The sequence below is a fragment of the Sceloporus occidentalis genome, unplaced genomic scaffold, assembly GCF_023333645.1.
Source record: "Sceloporus occidentalis isolate IW3139 unplaced genomic scaffold, rSceOcc1.0.p SCAF_279, whole genome shotgun sequence".
Lineage (NCBI taxonomy): Eukaryota > Metazoa > Chordata > Lepidosauria > Squamata > Phrynosomatidae > Sceloporus > Sceloporus occidentalis.
Window position 1 is genome coordinate 451052 of NW_028317259.1, and position 21449 is coordinate 472500.

At 43.9% G+C, this 21449-nt stretch overlaps 2 protein-coding genes across 2 annotated transcripts in view; one reads left to right on the forward strand and one right to left on the reverse strand.

Annotated features, from left to right (window-relative positions):
* LOC149275579 (rho guanine nucleotide exchange factor 1-like) overlaps positions 1-11954 on the forward strand; it is a 32012-nt gene extending 20058 nt beyond the window's left edge. Inside the window, exons 11-33 of the mRNA XM_089504566.1 lie at positions 2157-2186; positions 2499-2601; positions 2889-2979; positions 4269-4448; positions 4587-4698; positions 5656-5667; positions 6668-6850; positions 7392-7570; positions 7758-7901; positions 8002-8084; positions 8309-8434; positions 8640-8754; positions 9025-9125; positions 9324-9401; positions 9649-9724; positions 9839-10006; positions 10202-10289; positions 10522-10632; positions 10718-10785; positions 10984-11148; positions 11248-11412; positions 11557-11690; positions 11880-11954. Coding sequence (XP_089360692.1) covers positions 2157-2186; positions 2499-2601; positions 2889-2979; positions 4269-4448; positions 4587-4698; positions 5656-5667; positions 6668-6850; positions 7392-7570; positions 7758-7901; positions 8002-8084; positions 8309-8434; positions 8640-8754; positions 9025-9125; positions 9324-9401; positions 9649-9724; positions 9839-10006; positions 10202-10289; positions 10522-10632; positions 10718-10785; positions 10984-11148; positions 11248-11412; positions 11557-11690; positions 11880-11954 — 2587 coding nt within the window. The remainder of the gene's footprint in view (positions 1-2156; positions 2187-2498; positions 2602-2888; positions 2980-4268; positions 4449-4586; positions 4699-5655; positions 5668-6667; positions 6851-7391; positions 7571-7757; positions 7902-8001; positions 8085-8308; positions 8435-8639; positions 8755-9024; positions 9126-9323; positions 9402-9648; positions 9725-9838; positions 10007-10201; positions 10290-10521; positions 10633-10717; positions 10786-10983; positions 11149-11247; positions 11413-11556; positions 11691-11879) is intronic.
* A 4143-nt stretch (positions 11955-16097) lies between these two features.
* The window catches only part of LOC149275580 (ETS domain-containing transcription factor ERF-like), a 10930-nt gene continuing 5578 nt past the window's right edge, over positions 16098-21449 (reverse strand). The window contains exons 3-5 of the mRNA XM_089504567.1: positions 19976-20153; positions 16945-17059; positions 16098-16630 (exon numbers count right to left, since the gene is read on the reverse strand). Coding sequence (XP_089360693.1) covers positions 16098-16630; positions 16945-17059; positions 19976-20153 — 826 coding nt within the window. The remainder of the gene's footprint in view (positions 16631-16944; positions 17060-19975; positions 20154-21449) is intronic.

A 21449-nucleotide genomic window follows, 5' to 3' on the forward strand; every position in this document is an offset into this window, starting at 1 on the left:
ACTCCGCAGAATCCCCCCATATGCATTTGCCCGCCCGGGGGTCTATTGAGACCCCCGTGTACATGCTTTCACTGATCTCTTGGATTGGGTTGATAATATATATAAAAAAAAAAAAAACTTGTATCCAGGTTTAGATTCACAGTTTTGTATTATTTATTTATAAAAATATAATTTGGTTATTTTATTCTTTTTGACAAATTTCCAACAAATACGTAGATTTTATATAAAAAAAAAAAAAAAAGTATTTCTGCAATTTAATTTGTGCTTATTATACGATTCGGACACGTTTTATACGTGGCGGATAGTTCTTAGCCGGTAACTCGCCCCACGTTGAGCTGTTCACAGAGGGCTTGGCAGTGAAGGGGTGCGGACCGAATCGCGAATGTCTGAGCGCTGTAACAGAGTTCGGGACTGAGGGTCGGTTTCCAAAAAGATCTTTATTGAGCGGGTGGGGGTGACCCAGACAGGATGTGGGGGACGGGGCGGAGGGCCGAGTTGGGAGGGTATAGCAGAGCGATTCATGAGATGGGGGATGGGGGACTCTGCCACAATTATACGTTTTCATATTTCAATTAATAGGTTTGGGTCTATTTCTGCTGAAATGGGAACTTTAGTTTTTTTTTGCCATTTTTTTGCCTGAAATCCTAAACTTGCAATTTTTGAAAACTTTTTGAGTGATTTCATTAACGTTGATCACATTTTTATTCACAAAGATCCAAACATTTTGTCGTTGCTCCCCAGTTTAGATATAGGTGATAACCGGATGCGGTGGTATTAGGACTCCGGGGGTTATTAGGCTGACTTTATTTAGGGGTCGATTCACTAAAGCAGGTGTTGGAGTTATACATTTTGAAGAGCCAACCGTTGATGGGCCCTGTAAGATGCGTGGGTCCTAAGGATTTTATGCATTATACAGGGCCAATTGCTTCTTATAATACGCAGTGAGTTGAAACTGCAGCTTCCCTGCAGCCCCTTAGTTCCACACTTAGAGCCGGCTGTCCGGGGGAAACACATCTGGTGTGAAATCTCTTCCTAACGTTTCAGGTTACAGTCTCGCTCCTAACGCGGCGCTCTCTCCCATTTCATGCGGGGTCTTTTGTCCTGCGAGCTTTCCCATGTCCCGTCGGCCCTCCAGATGTGCAGCTATTTTTGGCTCTGGGAACGCCGAGACCCCTTTTTAACCCCTCGCGGCCATCTGGGAATTAAAATTGCGTCGGCCGTGGGTGTACCCCTAACACCAGGCGGCCATTTTTAACTCATTGGCCGCCAGCTGGCGCGGAACGCGTTGCTAATCCCTAGAATGCCGACGTAGAGTGCACCCGAGGGGTTAACTTGCAGGAAGTGGTCTATGGAACTGTCTTCTGTCTGTCCTTAATATAAAACATCTGTCCTCTCCGCTCCACCTCCCTACCGTGCCGGCTTGCAGCGGGTTGCATCACCCTGCTTCGTGGCGGGGTATATAAGACGGCCGCCGTAGCTTTTGTCTCCACTCACTGTCCGGAGACTTCGAGAAACTTGTGCCGTCTCTTGTACCATGATCAGCGGGAAGCCCTGTGCCTCACTCACACTCAACAAACATGATATTCTGTGGGTGAGTGCGTTGGGCGGGGGTAAGCGTTGGGCTAGCATGAAATCACAATTTCAACCAGGGGTCCGAACACCTTGTTTCAAGGATCCTCCGAAGCATCAGAAGAATACAAAGCAGCCGATTCTGTTCATGCGTTAGTTGGGTACCGGTTATTGCTTGAAGTATCTGCAGTTTTGGTGTGTAAGGGTACAGCAGATGAGGAGTGTGTGTGTGTGCGTGCAGATGCCGATGCCAGTGAGTGTGAGTATAAGTGGGGTGCATTTTTTCAAGGGCTGGAAGGATAAGGGAGATAAGCGAGTGTCTTATGGATGGAAATATAGAGGTGTGTGGGTCCCCAGCGCAGAGACGGTGGGTGTGTGCGCTCGTACGGGTGTGTGAACCACTGGCGTGTAGGCATGGATGTTAAAGCACTGATCTAGGAGTACGGGATATCTATATATGTGCAGATATTCCTCTTCCAGTTATCAAAAGGCTTTGTTGCAAGTAGGATTATGACAGATTTAGAGTTCATATGAATGTAAGACTGAATCTGACCTGATATCAGAATTCTCTCCTTTTGTTCTTACAGCCCTACCATCTCCACCGACGAGGAGAAGAGGTAACTCTTTTTACTTGTTACGTGTACATTGTATCTGCATGACCGAGTTCTAGAGTGTCTTCCATCTCCTCTCTCCAAAGACCATCCACACTGTGATAGATCCAGATGTTTTTATGCACAAGCCTTTCGGTATTCCCTTTCATCATTGCGCATGACACAATTCCTTATAGTATATGTACGGTTCCTATAAGAAGAGCAGGGTTTGGCTTTTAGAATGAGATGTCTCTTAATGGTTCCGGTGTTGGAATTGTAATTGTTTGTTGTCTTGTGGTAAATGATGGAACCCTGATGTTTTGTCCCTTTCCCCTGCAGCTCTGTTATATTTTGCGCTGTTGTCACCTATATGAAGCACATTGGCGTGAAGACCAAGGCGGCGGATAGCAAAAAATCCAAGGGTATCTTTTTCAGGAAGAAGGTGAGAAGCAGCGATCTCGAGGAGGACTCTGTCCAGAGATAGGCAGACTCTGTGCAGCTTGGATGGTCTAGACTACAACTCCCATGAAGAACCTGGGGATGTCCATGCTTTGTCCTTCATCCTCAGCAGCTTGGAGTATAGACAGCCCTGGGAGTTATTGTCCTTGACTAATGAAGTGCAAGAGGCTCCATATTCATCATATTGCCAATCCTCCATTACCGCTCCGTGTGCCGAAGGATCTCTGCCTTCTCTTCATTGATGGTTTTTTCTCTTCATGTCTCCTTCAGGTATCTGCAAAGAAACAAGACGAGCCGATAAAACCAAAGAAAACATTTGGCATCTTGGATCCTAACCGCTGGAAATCTGCCGAGTCTCACAGTGAGTTGAAATGTGGCTCCGACGCCAAGCGGTTCCCTCTGTCCTTCTCGATCTCCATTGTTCTGGAATTATCACCATGGGCCACCATTTCTTCCACATTCTACTCCATTAACTGTATCACGCGGAAAATGAGACTCTTCTCTGTCGCGATCCCCTTGGCTTATACTTCCTATTCTTTCTTCATTGTTGGTACTTTGGTTATCTTCATGCTTCTGTCCGATGCATTTTTGCTTCTCGCTCTCTAAATCATCCTTCTTATTCCCTCCATTGCCTCCGCTTTGTCTCCTCTCTTTCACATCGCACCATTTCTCCTCCTCTCTATCTGAAGTCAGAGGGCTCGTCTTTCTGTACGTTCTTCTGCCCCCTGTTGTTTGGGGGTCTGCGTGTCGAGTGGGTGGCTTCCTCCTGTCCTGGCTTGTCTTCATGGCAATTTTTTCTTTTTCCCTCTTCGCTATTCCCCTGTATTTTTCACAGATGTTGACAGCAGAGCGTCAAAGCTTGAGCCCGAAGGTACATTCCATATCAGACCCGCTAATCTTTCTCCGACCTCTTCACACACCGCAAATATTTTCTCACTCGGCCAAACCGCATGATGGAATGCAACATGGTCCACCACCTTGTGGGGGTTGGGGGCAGCATGGGGAACCGCCAAAGTTTGATAACTAATTCACTACCCTTTCTGGCTGCTGATGGAAGCTGCAGTAAAGTGCAGACGTCTGTCCCAGCCAAGAGGCTGGAAGCCTCAGTCCCACCAAACTAATGTTTTTATGGGGATAAATATGCCCCTTTTTCAAAGAAATAGTGACAATAATGTGTTAGAATCAGCGTAAAAATGGAAGTTCCATTTTTCTTCATTTGATGGTTGAAAACTGGAAGATTTGGTTAAATTGTAGCCGGGAAACTTCAATGGGACCGAGGCTTCTCGAGACACAACTTTGTTCTAATAATCCTTTTCTTCTCGTTCTCAAGAGTGCGCGTGGAACTTAACTCCGTAACTACCCTGTTCACCTACTAATCATTAATGATGGTTATTGTTCCAGATATCCTCAAGTAGAGAAACAAAGAGCTCTGACCGTGGGATTTGACATAGAGGGTAGTAGTCATGATAAGGTCTTCGTTGAACATGGTTGGGGGGGGAGGACTACTTGTGTGTGTTGGGGTCAGAATGTAGTTTACTAATCCCTGAATCTAATATTATTTGCATTTAATTACAGAGAGGTTCTGGATGTATTTTTTTGTGATCGTCTTTTTTTTTTTTTTGTTGTTGTTGTTCTTTCCTGCCCCTCCAGCAGCTGAGAAGCCGGTGGTCCACGAGAGAAAAATCAGCCATGGACAGAGGACGTTCGATAGGAATGAGAGCAACGCAGTTAAATCAAAAGGCACTGGGGGTGGAGGGGCAGATCTTCCAGACCCTGGGGTATCTGTAACCATACACCCTCCACCTAGTGATCCCAGCGACAGCGACACAGGTCAGTCACTAACGACTTACGGCATCAAAGCCAGTTGTTGGGACGCAGAATACCCCCTGAAATGGTATGATAGTTTCACAGCAGTGAACCGGCAGGTGGAAAGTAATTGCCCTCTCTTTCTCTCCGTTCACCCTGCAGCAATAACTGATGGATCGAGCTCTGTAGACATTTCTGATGTCTCGAAAGGATCCCCTACGACCGAGCTGTGTCCGGGCGACCACCAGCAGGACGAGGGCGCTGAGAATGAAAGGCAAGAGAGATACAGGCTTTGGGGGGGTTGATTCGCTTGAATACTGCCATGATACCAACCTGTGCTTGTCTCCGTTCCCTTCCTCGTATAAATATGGTGCTGCTGTTTGCCGCAGAGTCGACTTCTGCCTCCTGCCAGGCTAATGCTAAATTGCTTTCTTTGTGTTGCTAAGACCTCCCTTCCCTCAAATGTCCCTCAACCCAGGAGGCCCTGAATTTGCCCATCCTCTCTAAGGCGCTCCGCACCTGACGTTGTATGGCTTTTATAACAAAGAGAATACCTTGCGCATTCAAGCTTCATCGTTCCACCGCGTTATAAAGTGTTGTGTTTTTCATGTAAAGACCTGGCAAAAAAATGTCCTGTTCTCATTCACCTCATTCGCGTTTTTCCATTCCTTCGCTGCGTAGCTGCCCAAACTTTGCGTTCCCCTCGGTGCATCCCGCAGGCTTTTGTCTACCCCATGTAATCCTCGTCCTCCATCATGTCTTGACCATTGGTCTTCCATGTCTCTCTGATTGCTTGCCTTGAAAATACCTTTTCTCTTCATTCATTCGCTCTGTCTAACTGGTTTATCTCTGTTCTCTTACCCCCTGACTCTTGTTGGACCATTTCTGCTGCCCACTGATTAATGTATAGACTGTTCTTTTGGCTTCCTTGTATACCTGTTCTCCCGCTCATCTGGTTGTTCCTTGTGGCGTGTACGTTTTTCTTTTATTTAACTAATTTTTTTTGCGACAAAAGCTTGCTTGCCGTTGATATACGTGTCGCTATGCGGTGTCGAGCTACAAATAACATCAAGCAGGTGCCTGCGTTAAGCTTTATGTCGCTGTCTGTGTTGGTACTGGCAGAATTGTTGATGAATAGGACTCGGGAGTCCTTGCCCACAGAGCTTTTGATCCATGGGTGGGAGAGGGTGCAATCTGTAGATGAATTAATCCATCCCTGCTCTGTTTACAGACGAAAGAAAAGGTCAGTGCATGTTTGTGACCTGTCGCCCCGGGACATTTTTTATAGACTGATATTGAATCAGTTCACACCCTGGCTAAGTATAACCTGATATGCTCCTAGCTCCTTCACCTTGCTCTGTCCCCTTGCAAACCCAAAAACTGTCCCCTGCTGACCGCTAGAAATGTACATTTCCAAAAACGTGACTTTTAGACTAGATCAGAATCTTCGATGAGAAAAGATGCATTATATCCCGGCTATTGGCTGACCCCATCATAGGTCTTCATGTGAAGTTTTGAGTTGCACTTAATGTTCAGGACCTAATTTTATTGTATTTTACAACGCTTCCTTAGTATATTTATAGGCTGAAAAACACAATTATTATAAATGATAAATACACAAGTTGTCAAAGCTGAGAGATATATGGAAGGTATTCTGGCTCCTTCGTAGCAATTCACTCCAAGGCCAGGCTGGTCCCGTTGCTTCGGCCATAAGAATATTATCTGCAGAATATTATTATTCATTCTTTTCGTCATTCTTTTACGTGTTTGAAAGCCTTGGGATGTCCTGGCTTGACCGACCACCGATGGTCCTGTGTGTATGTTGAGGAGGGAAGAGCGATAGGTTGTATGAGCTTCTTGGGCCGCTGGTCGTTATTCTGAGCTGTGCGTGTTCTTCTTTCAAATGACACAACTTAGACTTTGTTTCTAGAAGTTATTGTTCGGTCCTCTTAATACTTGCGTTTTCATCTCCCATTCATGGTCTGTCTTTCCAGTCTTAATATTATTTCTGTTTTTTAATATCCGTTGACTTAATTGTTTTTGCATGTTTCTCATCTCCTCTCCAATCATATGTTGTTCCTCTTTTACTTTTTTTTTTCACCCAATCAACATTTTTGTATTGTCCAATCACCTACCCTTGCATGCTAATTCTCACACACCCCCCCTCCCTTTCTCCTCTCCTCTTCTTTTTCCGTGGTCACGACCCTTTTCCCGTCCCCCTCTTCTTGGGGTGACCCGGACAGGTTGTCTACTAAACTGGGTCGCTCCGAGAGCCTGCGGGTTTACGAGCGCAAGCGTTCCCAGCGCGGCTCTTCCAAAGCCAAGCAGGCACGTTCTCGCAGCGATGTTGATCTGGAGGCCGCTGCCCGGGCCAACGACATGCAGGTCGCGACGGGCAAATCCGGGCTGAAGCAGAGCAGTATCACGTAGGTTTGGAGCCGGGGGAATCTTTGGTCTCTTAACGTCTATCAGAATCTATAGAAAAACTAGTATGCGTTAAGCTATTAGTAGACCTTATAACGCTGTGTATTAGCCATGTTACCATGACTGTTGGTGATGAGTCCTAAGGTATCTACTACTGTTCTGGAGGACTATAGCCTCGGGTCGTAACAAGTTGGGGCAACACAGCTCATTCCATCAAAGTGTGACCCATCCGACAACAAATAGAAGCACCTTGTGGCCAAAAACTTTGGTGTAGACCTGGTCAGCATGTCCTTTAAATTATGAGAAACGTTAAGTTAGATCACACTTGGACAGTTACAATGTTGCAATTGGAGGCAGTCAATCTGTAGCATTCTCTGATTGATGAACTACAATTCCCATAATGCTTTACAAACAAGATTTATAGTTCAACATCAGCTGGAGAGCTCCAGGGTGGATCCCCCGACCTCAGTTCTAAACAGAATCGTTTAAACATGTCTCAGAATAAGGATACGTCTTAAAGTGCCCTCATCTCTTCCACTACAGCCCGGAGCCTGGAGGGGCTTCAGAGGGTCCGCCGTCCTTTCTGCTTCCCCAGTCTGAGGAGACTGAGCCGCGCGTTACAGAGGTCGAGAGCGAACCTCCGAACTGGAGGGATCTCGTTCCCCCTGAAACACTCCTCAGGCTGAAGAAAAGCGAAATAAAGCGGCAGGAGGTCATCAATGGTATGTGTGTCATCAAATGGAGCAATATGTTGCCTTTTCGCTCTATGATGTGCTTCTTATTTTCTCCACCTTTTTGGCCTTAATCTGTGTCCAGTTGGCCCCCTTCCTATCCTCCATTCCAGCCTTGGTTCTCTTTCCTTTGATCTCTTTCTTCATTCATGCCAACTATCTTTCTTCTCCCACACAGAGCTCCTCTTCACAGAACATGCCCATGTTCGGATGCTCCACGTGTTACATGACATCTTCTACCTCCCAATGCAGAACCTCTGGATTCCCAACATGGAGCTGGAGAACATCTTTCCCAGCCTAGACGACCTCATTGAGGCACATGGTGAGACATCCCAATCCTTCTTTCCCTTTGAGCGTTTCCCTTTACGACACTCGCCGCCGTTTACACACGCGTGTGACGTTCTGTCTCCCTGCCACCGCAGCCGTGTTCCTGGAAAACTTGAAGAGACTGCGTTTGGAGAACAACTCGATCATCATGGAGATTGGAAGCACGTTGTTACACCGGGTGAGAAGAGACTGCAGTTTGAGGTCAACATTGGGTTGGGGAGGAATTGAGCTTTAGGGGCCATAAGTTGATATATAAGACTTTCCCTCTAAAGGGGAACTAAACATAGGATTAAAAATAGTAGGTGACAATCGGGAAAATGTCAGTTTGCTTGCTATCGCGGCTTCTTTGCTTGTCTCTGATTATACTTGTTTGTTAAACGTCCCGTGGTCTCACCCCACCAGTTTGATGGCACGGAAGGCAGCTGGTTCCAGAAGATCTCCTCTCGGTTTTGCAGCCGACAGCCTTTTGCTCTGGAGCAACTGAAAGTCAAGCAAAAGAAAGATCCTCGCTTTACCCAATTCATTCAGGTACGACGCGCCACGCGGACCCCGCGTTAAATAATGGCTGCCGCATTACAGATCACGGGGACTATTCTGTTTCTTTAGCGATCACCATTCATGGTTGATACCTTGATCCCTACCTGAACAACTAATCATTTTAAGAGCTGTTTAAGGACAGGTATTCTAAGTGCCTGTCCCCTCTCTAACACTTTTTCCTCCCCTGTTTCCATAGGATGCAGAAAGCAATCCTCAATGCCGGAGGCTGCAGTTAAAGGACATCATCCCAATTGAGATGCAGAGACTAACCAAATACCCTTTGCTACTGCAGAACATCGCAAATCTCACCGGTAAGGACCTGCATCAACCTATCTTGTGATTTAAGGTTGCCTGTTTTAATACACGCCAGGGTTTTTCATACCCCCAGGGCCGGGGCATTTCAATTATTCAGTGATCGGTATGCGGAATCTTATTCTAGAATGTGTTTTGGGTTGGGGGTTTTTTTACGTTGGCTTTGGAATTCAGAGACAGGTCCACGCGCTTCCCTCTTGGGTTGGAGGAGTCTGGGGGTTTGCGATGAAAGGCTGAGGGTCTTGACTCTGGTTTCTGGCCCCTCACAGAGGAAGAAGAAGAAAAGCAGAGGGTGCAGAAAGCCGCAGAGTGCTGCCGGCAGATCCTCAACCATGTCAACCAGGAAGTGCGAGAAATGGAGAACAAAATGGTAAGAACCGTGAACCGCGTCCTACTGCTCTTCCCACGTTCCTGCTTCTCAGCCTTTGGAAATGTGCGATGCTAAGTGACCGGCTATTACATCACTTTTCCATTCACTTTGATGATGATGATGATGATGATGATGTATCTACCTCTTTCTTTGTCTCCGATCCCTAACTTATTTTTGGCCGTCTCCTGTGCCCCGTAGAAGCTCAGCGATTACCAAAGACGACTGGACCTGTCCAACCTGAGGCAGATGAGCGATCCTCTATTTAACGAATTCAAGGTAAAGACCGCGGTGTTCTTAATTTAAACTAATGACCCAATGTAGCAGGTAATGAGCCCGTAACACAGCTGGTTCGTTACCCGTTTATCGAGTCTGGGTAGGAAAACTCTCTCGTACAGCTAGTTTCAGACGGCGAGTCCTCCTACACCCCTTTACTGCTAGTCCGGGGTAAGGAGGCTCTTGAATAACCGGTTCTCGAGCCAACTTCTCCCACTTGGACTATTTTTTTTATTTTAATCTTTTTCAGAATATTGATATCAGTAAAAAGAATCTAATATATGAGGGGCCGTTAACCTGGCGAGTGAGCAAAGACAAAGCAGTTGGTGAGTTTATATTATTGCGTCCTGTTAACCCATTGCGTGGTCTTGGTCTTTCGGAGCAGATATAGTCCTTGTCCATCTCAACACTAACCATCCAATTTCGTTCCCGACCCGCAGATGTCCACGTCCTCCTCCTGGACGACATGTTAATGCTGTTACAGAAACAAGATGAGCGACTGGTGCTAAAGTGTCAGAGCCGGACCATAATGCCAACCCCGGACGGCAAGCTCATGCTGAGTCCTATCATCAAGCTAAATACAGCTATGGCTCGCGAAGTGGCTATAGGTGGGTCATCTGCTATACAGTAGAGGTGAAGGACGATGGCGTGAGACGTTGTACTGTATATGCCAGAGATTACCCTTCAAAAGTAACATTTTCATGAGAAAGATAACGATCGTTCTACTTTCTGTAGAACTGTCCAACCCGTGATCTCACCAGATGTCTTTTGCCTGATCCTGTGCCGCTTGCTCTTTCTTACAGATAACAAAGCTTTCTTTGTGTTATTTAAATGGGAAGACAAAGGACAGTTCTACGAATTGGTGGCACCCACCGTGTCCGAAAAGAAAACGTAAGGGATTTCTTCGTAGGGTCTCGGAAAGTAGAATCGGGGTACAGATTCTGTTGGGTAAAAAGAAGGGACGGAAGAATGAGAAATGTATTGATTGGGCGATTGGATCAGGTTTGCGTGAGATGGAGGGCGAGCGTGTTGGAATAGGCCACCAGAATTAACAGGACGTATAGGGATATAGGGTAAGGTTTTTTAGAAGGCTGGCTTATGTTGAGTTTCGGGTTTCTTGTAGCTGGTATTCCCTGATTCGAGAGACAACGGGCTCTCTGGAGTGTTCTGCTGCGGTAAGGCCAACGCGCACGTCCATCACCTCGGGTGGGATCATCCCGCAGAGCCCCTCGTAGTAAGTTGTTGTTTGTTTGTTTTCTGTTACATTGTGCGTTGTATTCATATCTGATCTTTCGGACTCATCCAACTTTTATTTCCAGTTTCAACGAGCCATTGATGGGCAGCTCGGAGAATGGCAATTCCATAAAAGAATCTGGAACCAAGGATGGTAAGAGATGAATGAATCCTAATCCCCACTACCTCCAAATGCCCCTCTAAATGCCCCCCCCCACCATACCAAGCCCAGAACATCTTATATATGTAGGTGATCTTTCCATTTATCTGTTTGAAATTTACCATACAAACCATGACTCCGTCGATGAAGTTGGGAGGTTCTCCGATCTTTATCTCGCTTCTTCTCCCACAGAGAAGGAAGAGTCCGTAGACGATGTAGTCTTAGGGGGCGAGGAGAAGGTCGGCGATGCTTCCAACCTAGCGGAACATCTCCTGGCTCACAACATTCCGGTGTATAAACTGAATCAGGACGCAACAAATTCAGGGGGACAAATTGCAAGCGAAGCCCTGGAAGAAGGTGAGGAGTCGGGACGAGTTCTTCTGGGTATCCTGAGCAGTTAAAAGACCACAGCTTGCGACCGAATGATTTGTATTTTTCTGTATCGCCCTGTTTTAGTTTCGGTGCTAAAGCGGTTACTGGTACGGAACATTCGCCTGAGCCTGGACGCGGAATCCCTGTCGTATATAGAGCTAAACGCCGCTCGAGATCACCCCGGAGGGGAAGAGACCGCTCAGGGGGAAAAGGCAACCAATGGCGATCGAGAATATGGAGGTGAGAATGGTGAGTGATCGCTCCCTGGGTATGTTCCTCCAGTGGACCACGGGCAAATAATGTAGCAGTTTAGTAAAGTTTCAAGTTTGTCCACAAGGGGGCGGTAGTGTATAAAGCTTTCACAAATGCCCTTCCCCTCCATCACGTACGCAGGTAGCGAAGCTGGCGCCGACGGCAGATCTGATGTTGGGGAGTCTTTGTGCACCCCCATTGTGCTGTCTCAGGAACAGTCAGAAGAAGTTAGAAGACACATTCTACTACTGGAGCAGAGGGTCCAGCAGCTCAAGGTAAGAGTGTTCTCCACCATTCTGTGTTTTTATTATTGTTTATTATTATTATACAGCAATATGTAGGCCTGGTTGCATGTCCTCTCCCTCGTTTCATTGTCTCCAACTGTAATCTCCAACAACCCCCCCCCCCCCCCCAACTTCTATATTTTCAAACCGGACCTTTCTTATACTTTTTTTCTCTACCAGGTGATAGAAGAGGACTACAACCATCTGCAGAGTGCGGTCGCCAAATTCACTGTATCTCATAGCAGTTTCACATGAGACCGGTAACACTCGAGCTGATGTCAGGGGGGGGTTGGGAGTCTTGATTACTGCTAGGGTTGAGTCAAGAGTTGCACAAGGACCTTTCCCATTCTCTTCGGTGGATGTATTACCAAAAGTATGACGATAACACCTTGGATTTTGGTGGGACACAGATAGGTGGGTGGGGGGATTTTTCTGAGCGAGAGAGAGCCAACCTTTCTTGGGTCCACGTGCCCACTTGGTCCATATGGCCTGCGTCCATTGAGTCTGGGTAATTATGTTCATATATGTACATCTCCCTTTGGTTCTTATACATGTATGTAAACTGCCTACATAACACATGGGTGATCTTAAGCTCTGGCTGTGTTGGAATTATATCTCCTATGATAGCCACCCAAGCCAAGGTCGGTCAAGGAAAATAATCATTGTTGTCCATCAGCAACTCTAGAATGTCTACCCCTGGTCCGTAATCTCTGTCGCTCATGGAGTGTGTATGGTTTCTCCCACAGGTTTTATCTGTCTCCTTGCAGTATCATTCTCTCGCACAACTTCCACGGGACGTCTTCCTCCCACCACGAAACCAAGAATTCCCCGACCTGCCTACGTTCCGGGCGGTGAGGGGGAAGAGGGTGCTGTTGTATGGGGTGAGAGAGAGAGGAAGGTAGCGTTCTGGAACTCAACGAGCTTCCAGAATCTGAATTCATTAAATTGGGGTTGACCAGTCACTTTTTTTGTTCAAGAAAAATGTCCGTTAAAAAGAAGCCTCCAAAGTGCCTTATTGCTTTTATATATATATATGTATGAATTTTTCAGGGGGTGGGGTGGGGGCTGCAGGATTCTCTATATATTATGTAATCTGTTTTTAAATATATATATATCAGGTAGAGAGATTCATATCCTATCTGTACAGTAAAATATTTTTTTTTGCTTGTATGAATCAATATGATGATTCTTAGAATCTCGGATCTCCTGGGGGGGGGGGGGGGCGCTGAAGGACACGTTATATCTGCAGCGCCTTAAAGTAAGGATCAGAATCGGTATTTCTCTCTTCCTTCAGGGAACGAGTTTCCGGTTATACCAGAAGGGACCTGGATCAGATTTCATGGGGGGGGGGGGTTTAAGACGATTATTCTGGGGCGCTAGTCTTTAAGGTCTCTGCCCGGGATATTGTTATAGGTGGGATGGGATTAAGTTTGGGAGGTCGGGGTCGGGATTCACGGTGTGGAAAGGGGTGCACGTTATTAAGGGGTGCTACTATGTGTGCCTCGAACACAGAGAGTGAGAGCGGTTCCCGCTGTTAACGTGGGGATACATGCATTTAGACGGGGGTCTGCGTATTAGAAGCAAAGTGTTAGCGTGATTAGCGAGATGGATGTGTGATCTGTGTATTGGGATTACGGGATGTCGTGCTCGTGGCTTCGGCGTATTATTAGGTGTCACTGTGTGTTCTGTATCCTTGTGTATAAGGAGGACGACTTGTCCTATTTGGTTTGTTTTTTGGGGGTGAAAGTCTCACAAATAATACCCACGTTTCCCCCGTTTTAAGGTTCATATTACACACGAGTGCCAGATAACATGTGGCATGCGTATTATCACTGTTAGCACTGTTGGAGTTAGGTGATCGGGTGGCGCCCCCCCCCCCTCTCAATGTAAAGAACGGATTCCCTTTGAATAAGGAAGGAGAACGTTACGTGCTTAATTTTATGGCTTAAGAGAGAGTGAAGGTTCTAGAGCTGCAGAACGCGGAACGAGGCGTATTATAGACATTGCATCTGATCCAGGTAACCCTTCTGTATCTGCCCCCCACCGCCATCTCGCTGACCTAAAGTAATATGGAGTATCAGTACTGTCACCTTCTACTGACGGGCAGGGTTTTATATTACACATTATTCGGGGCTGGAAAAATCTCTGTTACCCACCGGTTATCTCCTAACGCATCGTTATTCACACTTTAATGTACTAATGGCGATATCTCTCCCCCTGTATATACAATATGTACGTACTGTCTGTCCCGTCTTCCGGTTCCTCTTGTATTAATATATTGAAGCTGTATTTTTATTTTAAGTTGGGTGGTCTTGGCATGATGTCTGCTGTTACGGGGGGGTGGAGGGGGGGGGTTTGGTAAGTAAGCATGCATGTATAAGACCATTTTTGTTTTCTCGTTTTATGCCAAAGACCCTTTTTTCCAGAAACTGTAAAGTGCCAAAGCATCACTGAAATAAAAAAAAAAAATGTTCTCTATATTTGACTTTTTTTAAAATTCCGATATATGTTTCAAAAAAGGGATTTCACATTATGCAAAATGCGTTGGTTGGTATGATGTACGCTCCTGGGATTAAAGGGTTAAAATACACATTGTAAAACTTTTTTCCCCACATTAGATTTTTTTTTATTGAATAACGCAAAACATTTTTTTTGTTGTTCTAATTTTTATTTATTGCTTCGGGAATTCATTCACTCCCATTATTTCAGCTCAGATACAAAAAAAAAAAAAAAGCACCTGAATTTTTCACAATATTTTTTTTCCCCACCTCACCCAAGAAAATACAAGAGACATTCGACATTTACTGCACAAGTTTGGAGGGTTTGCGAGACGCTCACACACACGGGGAAAAAAAAAAAACTGGACGCGGGCGACGCTCCAAGGGAGGCTCCATAACGATTACTGCGCGCCGGTGAATTATATACAGATCTCTTGTTTTAAACGGGAATTTCTTATTAAAATAAATCCTGTTTTGTTTTTTTGAAGGTCAACGAGGCTAATGAAATTGGTTAAACTGTAACAGAAATTACTAAAGATATAAAATCTGTAATTGTTTAATTTTGCATCTAGTAATGAATTTATTTTAAAGAAATGGGGTTCCCAAGCTAAACTAATAGAATTAATTCCTGCAATGCATCAACAGTCCACTAGGTGGCACTATATACCCTTTTTTTTTTCCTTTAATGATAATAAACCTAAATTAAATTTATATAATATATATATAATATATATAAAAGAAACTAGGTTCTCAGTGTGACCCTGGTTACTCTATTAATTTACTCTATTTCATAAATTATTTGTTGACTATGGTATTAATCATGTTTTTTTTCCCTCTTAGTTGAACGTACAATTCGAATCCCTTCAGCCTTTTGGGATACACTTTAAGTTGGGTTTGTAACCTATAGGCTGATAAAGCCATACCTAGAACGAATAGTAACGTGAATACCGTATTCAGATGGCGTGGTTTGGAAATGACATAGAACCATGGGGGGGGGGGGTCTCCTGCCATCACAGACGTCGGGTACGTTCATTAGAGACAGTAACAAGGACTGTTAAAGAGAAATAAGATATTTAACCCCTTCATGACAAAGCCCGTACATGTACGACCTTACAATGCATTGCTTTTAATGGGTTTAAGGACAACCCATTGCCTTTGTGTTTTGGCTGCTGCATGAATAACTTGGGTAGACAGACTTTAGTTTGGTAACTATGTTTCCATGAAACTGACATTGAATTTATTGTCACAGTGCTCTCTGAATAATTATACTGTAAAGAATACATTCTAAGACATTTCGATATACTGGTCGGAATCTGGAAAATGTATAGAAAATGCTGTTAAACGCCAAAGAAAGGGTATGAGTTAAAAAGGTGTATTAAAGCCCATCGTTGAACATGGCAAATATTCGTCATCTACGATACATTCCCGATAAATTACATTGTTTAACCCTTTAAAGAGGATAGAGGATCTGAGGGGTCATATGGACACTTTCAGCATCTGCTCGGTCGGCGACCGACTCTGCTGACCGGTAAAGAGAGAAGAGATGCTGTGGGAACCTGGGTTTGTTTAAACCAACAAGAAACGGACTACCTACTGAATAATTATTACCCGTTTGAGCACCCGGTTTTGGGCAGTTACTCTGTTAGGTTCTTCTCTTGCCCTCTGATGTTAAATACGGACTAAGAGCTGATGCATGATGATGAGGACCACGCTGGAATCTGGAGTTGGAATGAAGAAGAAGAATTCTAAATTCTCCCCCCAACCGAGTGGCTTGTGGGATGAAAGGGTTAATAAAACACATTGTATATTCCAGATTTATCCATAGAGCTATATATATATATATATATTTATATTATTTATATTTACGGATCTGTACATATAGATTTGTATGTTCTCGTCCCTAGCTGGAGGGATTAGTTGGTAGTTCCGATGCTGTTTTGCCCTCCTCTTTAGGTCGCTCTGCTTGTCCTTTGGCCACAGAAGGTCCAGGGCAGGGGGGGCTGAATCCGCACCCTTCTGCTTCCGAGCTACAATCGCTCACGTCCGTAATTTCCAGATCCGAGTCGGACTCTGGTTCCTGTTTTCCTTCTGGTTCGACCCTCTCCCTCCTTGCCGCTGCTGCACCCCCTAATTCTCCGCTGCCTCTGGGCGGTATGAAGTGGGGGTTCAGGCTGTTGCAGATCCTTTGTGGGATCCCTTGCAGAAGACTGGATGCTCTGTCCATGGAGTCTCCCGGGAGCAGAGAGACTGGATGGGGCATTTGGGAGAGGGAGCCGGGGTAGAATTGTGGAGGGTAGAGTGAGGTGGGCAGTTTGGAGTTGGTAAGCGGGAACGTGCCGGAAAGGTATGGGTTAAATCCCCAAGGGTAGTCTGGAAATGGGGTGCTGCGATTGTAGGGAGGCAATAATGCTGGTGGCTTTGTATAACTGGTACCTAAAAAAAAAAAAAAACCAGACAAATAGGTCAGCGTTTACTGAGAGGGTGGTAGATGGGTAGAGCAGCCTCCCAGCAGAGGTGGTAGAGGGTAATACAGTGAGGGTATTAAACATGCATGGGATAGACATACGGCTCCTGAATCTAAGACGAGACCAACGACTGATTAAGGTTTGAGTCTTTACAGCAGGAGAAACGGGCGACTAGTCGGGGGCCGAATGGCCCTAAGAACATACCATAATTAACTATATTGGGGGGCCACGAGCAGGCTAATTAGGTCTTAAAAATGGAGGAAATAAATGATTTCTTCTTACCAGAGCTTAGGAAAGGGAATGCCGCTTCTAAGCGGAGTTTGTCGGTGTCCGGAGCGGCGAGCGGGCGATCCAGAAGCGGTGCGCGTCCGGTGGGCGAGAAAAGAGACTGCAGAGCCTACGAGAAGAAATTTACATGAGATTTGTGGAATATTAATAACATATTTCTGCGCGATCCCTACTGCTCTCCACGGATTCCATCTAATATCCAAAAGACCAAATTGAGCTGAAAAACTGCAGGACGGCGACGTCGTGGAAGCAATCGCCTTCTCTTTAAATCCAGAAAAAGCACCGTCGAGAGCCCCGGGAGGTATCAGATAATCAATATTCCCAATTCCAAATCATTCCACAAATGTTATTAAAATCTCCCAGAAAATCATCTTTCAGCTAAACAACTTCTGCCTCGCAAAAAATATTTAAAACTTAAACCCAACATTAAAAATGGTTTTATTTTTTATTTTTATATAAATGTTTTAGCCCCGATTCTTGTAATAATAATAATAATAATAATAATAATAAAATATTTGCAGAAAATATTTACATCACCTGCTTTGAGTCAATTAACAACTCAAGTAGGTTGATGAATCAAATATGTTTTTTTGGGGGGAAAAAAGCTTTTTCTTGTTGCTTTGGCATCAGCCTATCAGTGGCTGCTTTTGTGTCACACGGCATTTAAGCATTCCCAGGGAATGATGCTTAATGCTGTATTTAGTGACAAAAGCTTTAATCTCAAGCAGAGTTGGTGGAACAGAACCTTTAATTGCAATAAACGCAATGTGGAACACCGGAAACATGTTTAGCGGGCGTCACGTTTAGATACTTTGTTGCCTGAAACCTGGGCTCGGATGGGGTAAAGCGATACGGACCGGAACGTCTCCTGCTCAATTTTGGAAGACGACGCGTTTTGCCTATGAATCTGATCGAAGCCTCGGCGGCCACCTTCTGGGGCTCCCGGAGCCGCGCATGTGGAGGAACGCCATAGGACGGCTGAGCCAATCTATATTTTTTATACTGCAACGAGTTGAAAAATCAATACGGTGGGATACTTGAATTTTCAGAATATTGACTGCGATAGAATTGCTTACCATGCGCTATAAATTAAAATATCGCGTGAAGCCGCTCCGCGTTTCATAATGCAGGCGGCGAATACAACTCCTATAATCCTCAGTCACGGATCAACGCGAGCATTCTAACATCAGAATCGTCTGTGCTCTAGAGTGCAGGTAACGTGGATACTTACAATAAGAGACTTATTTTTGGCATATCGTTATTAATTAATAAGGGTTAATCCGCGATGAAATCCGCATATTGGAGTAAAGGAAAAAAAACTACCGTCTGGGGCAAAATTGGCCGTCCTGGAAAGTTAGAACTTAATGGACTTCTGTCTTTTTTTTCCCCAACCTCATTTTATATCTTAACTGTTCTATCTTAATTATGTTATATTTTAACGATATATAATTACACATTTTGGCAGGGAACCGTCACAAACACTCGCATTTCACATATTAAAAATGTGCCTCAGCCGTTACACTCTAATTACACATCATCTCTATTTTATATAAATGCATTTGAATACAGTATTACTGCTTGCACACTCTATAATTAGATTGTTACTTAAGTATCGCTGCCTGTGCACTTTATAATTAGATTATTACTAAAGTATTACTGCTTGTACACTCTATAATTAGATTGTTACTAAAGTATCACTGCTTGTACACTATAATTAGATTGTTACTAAAGTATCACTGCTTGCACACTCTATAATTAGATTGTTACTAAAGTATCACTGCTTGCACACTCTATAATTAGATTGTTACTAAAGTATCGCTGCCTGTGCACTTTATAATTAGATTGTTACTAAAGTATCACTGCTTGCACACTCTATAATTAGATTATTACTAAAGTATTACTGCTTGCACACTCTATAATTAGATTGTTACTAAAGTATCGCTGCCTGTGCACTTTATAATTAGATTGTTACTAAAGTATCACTGCTTGCACACTCTATAATTAGATTGTTACTAAAGTATTACTGCTTGTACACTCTATAATTAGATTGTTACTAAAGTATCACTGCTTGTACACTCTATAATTAGATTGTTACTAAAGTATCACTGCTTGCACACTCTATAATTAGATTGTTACTAAAGTATTACTGCTTGCACACTCTATAATTAGATTGTTACTAAAGTATCACTGCTTGTACACTCTAATTAGATTTTTTACTAAAGTATCACTGCTTGTACACTCTATAATTAGATTGTTACTAAAGTATCACTGCTTGTACACTCTATAATTAGATTGTTACTAAAGTATCACTGCTTGTACACTCTATAATTAGATTGTTACTAATGTATTACTGCTTGCACACTGTATAACTAGATTGTTACTAAAGTATCACTGCTTGCACACTCTATAATTACACATATTAATAAAGTGTTGCTTTACGTACACTCTAGACACATTAATACGGCAGCAGCCAGAGCACTCGTAAAGTAACACAGCCTTGTACACTCTAATGAAGTGTATAGATATTATGTACGTATCACAGACACTCTAAAAGTTACACATATTAATGAAGTATCATTGACATTAGATTAGCTTTAGCAGAGTGCATACGGTTCTGTAATTTATATACTGAATACCGGACTATTACATTTATTAAAACAAAATGCTAATTAATATAGAAATGAGGAATTGTTTCTACATTTCTTTTATCAAAAGTTACTCCCAGTATTCAGTATCACAATAGAATGGCTAGGTCTTAATCACCCAGCAGGACACTCTGAATAATGAAAGTCTATGGATGAACGGACTTCATTAGCATCGCCATAAAGCATCAGCTCAGTGTGGTGTTTGAGCATGAAAGTCACCCAAAATATCACATGACTGACAGCAACGGCGGCTCCAGGTCTGCAGATAAAGGGGGTTTATTGGAAGAAAATTAGATAGAACTCTATATTTAGGCCAAAAAACCCAAATAATGACACATTCACGTCCGTTTACTCATGTGATGAAGCACAGCTCCACTTACCTCTGGGGTAAAAGGGTCGTGTGAGTGGGCTCCAGGGAAGGGGCTTTGCCCAAGTAGCAGAGAAGAATTGGCCATATCCAGCAGAGGGTAATTCACCAGCACGACCTTACTGAAGTTAAATTTGTAGGTGAAACGCTTTCCTTTAGTCTTGTGGAGAATCCGCTTGTTATAATAATACCTGAAAAGGCGACAATGAGACAAAAAATAGAACTTTAAAAAAAAAAATCGTTAAAAATCGAAGACGAGACCAACAGCAGATTTTATGTTTATATATATTTTGTCCTTAAATAAATATGTTATTTTAAGAGTTTTTTTCCTTATTCTATTAAAGTTTTAGGAATTTTTAGCTCTCTATGGAGTAGGATGTAGAAGCACAAAAGAGGCTTTAGCTGACAAAAAGAAGCAGAAAGGATTATAACACAAAAACAACTTTAAATAATACAACAATGTATACAAAAAGAAGAAAAAAATATTGGTTTTCTGTTTGATGGACATCTAAATAACTAAGTATCTTAAAATGGGTAAAATATCAAACTATACATATTAACCCCTTTGTGAATATTTCACGTAATACATACTGTATATAAAAAAATATATATATATTAAAAAATGTCATTTAAAAATAAAAATTTAAACAGAAAACTTTTATTATTGTTTTTTAATTATTATTATTTTTATTTTGGTGAAGGCTTTGCTAAGGCTTTATATTTATTGTATAAATGGGGGGGGGGGGGCATGGCTGGCTTCAAAATCTGTGTTTATTTAAATAACACATCTGACACATCTTTAAGTAAAACAAAGTACCCGGCAGATGATGTGCCGGCTGATGAGATTTTGCATACGCGGGTCCTCGTAGATGGCTCCCAGGCCCACGGATGTAGACATATACCGGGGCTTCCATCCCCCTGCTCTCGAGAGAGCGTCTGTGGTGCTCACAGGCCAAACATATCACCCCAGTGTTAGGCAAGCAAAGATTTTTGAAATTAAATGTCAAAAGTGATTTTTCGGCGGCTGAGTGAGGGTCCTCCCCTCCCCGTTCGCCCGCCGTTCCCCCCCCCCCAAGGGAGCCGCATGGACTTTAACTGGTGACAACAGAGAGGACGGTGGATCCTGGCTAACTTCTCCTATGTGTCTTCTGCCACCAATCACCATCTGTTTCTGCCACAGGCTCAGCCAGCCAGTGGCACCGCAGTCCCTATAGCCGGATGAGCATTGCGAGAGTTGGCTGGCTCAATGTCCGAGGATTCTCGGAGTTGTAGTCCACAGCCTCAAGATCCAGAGTTTGTTGATCTTGGGATGCCTGACCATGACCATGGATTCAGTTTGGGCTGGGAGTGATGGGTGTTTTTGTTTGCCCCGAAGCAGCTGGAATATCGCTGGCTGGTTTAGCATAATGGGAGCAGCTGGTGTGTCAGGGGTCACCTATCCCTACAAGTCTGTGCGATTAATGCTATTTGGCTCTCTGGCCCCCGTT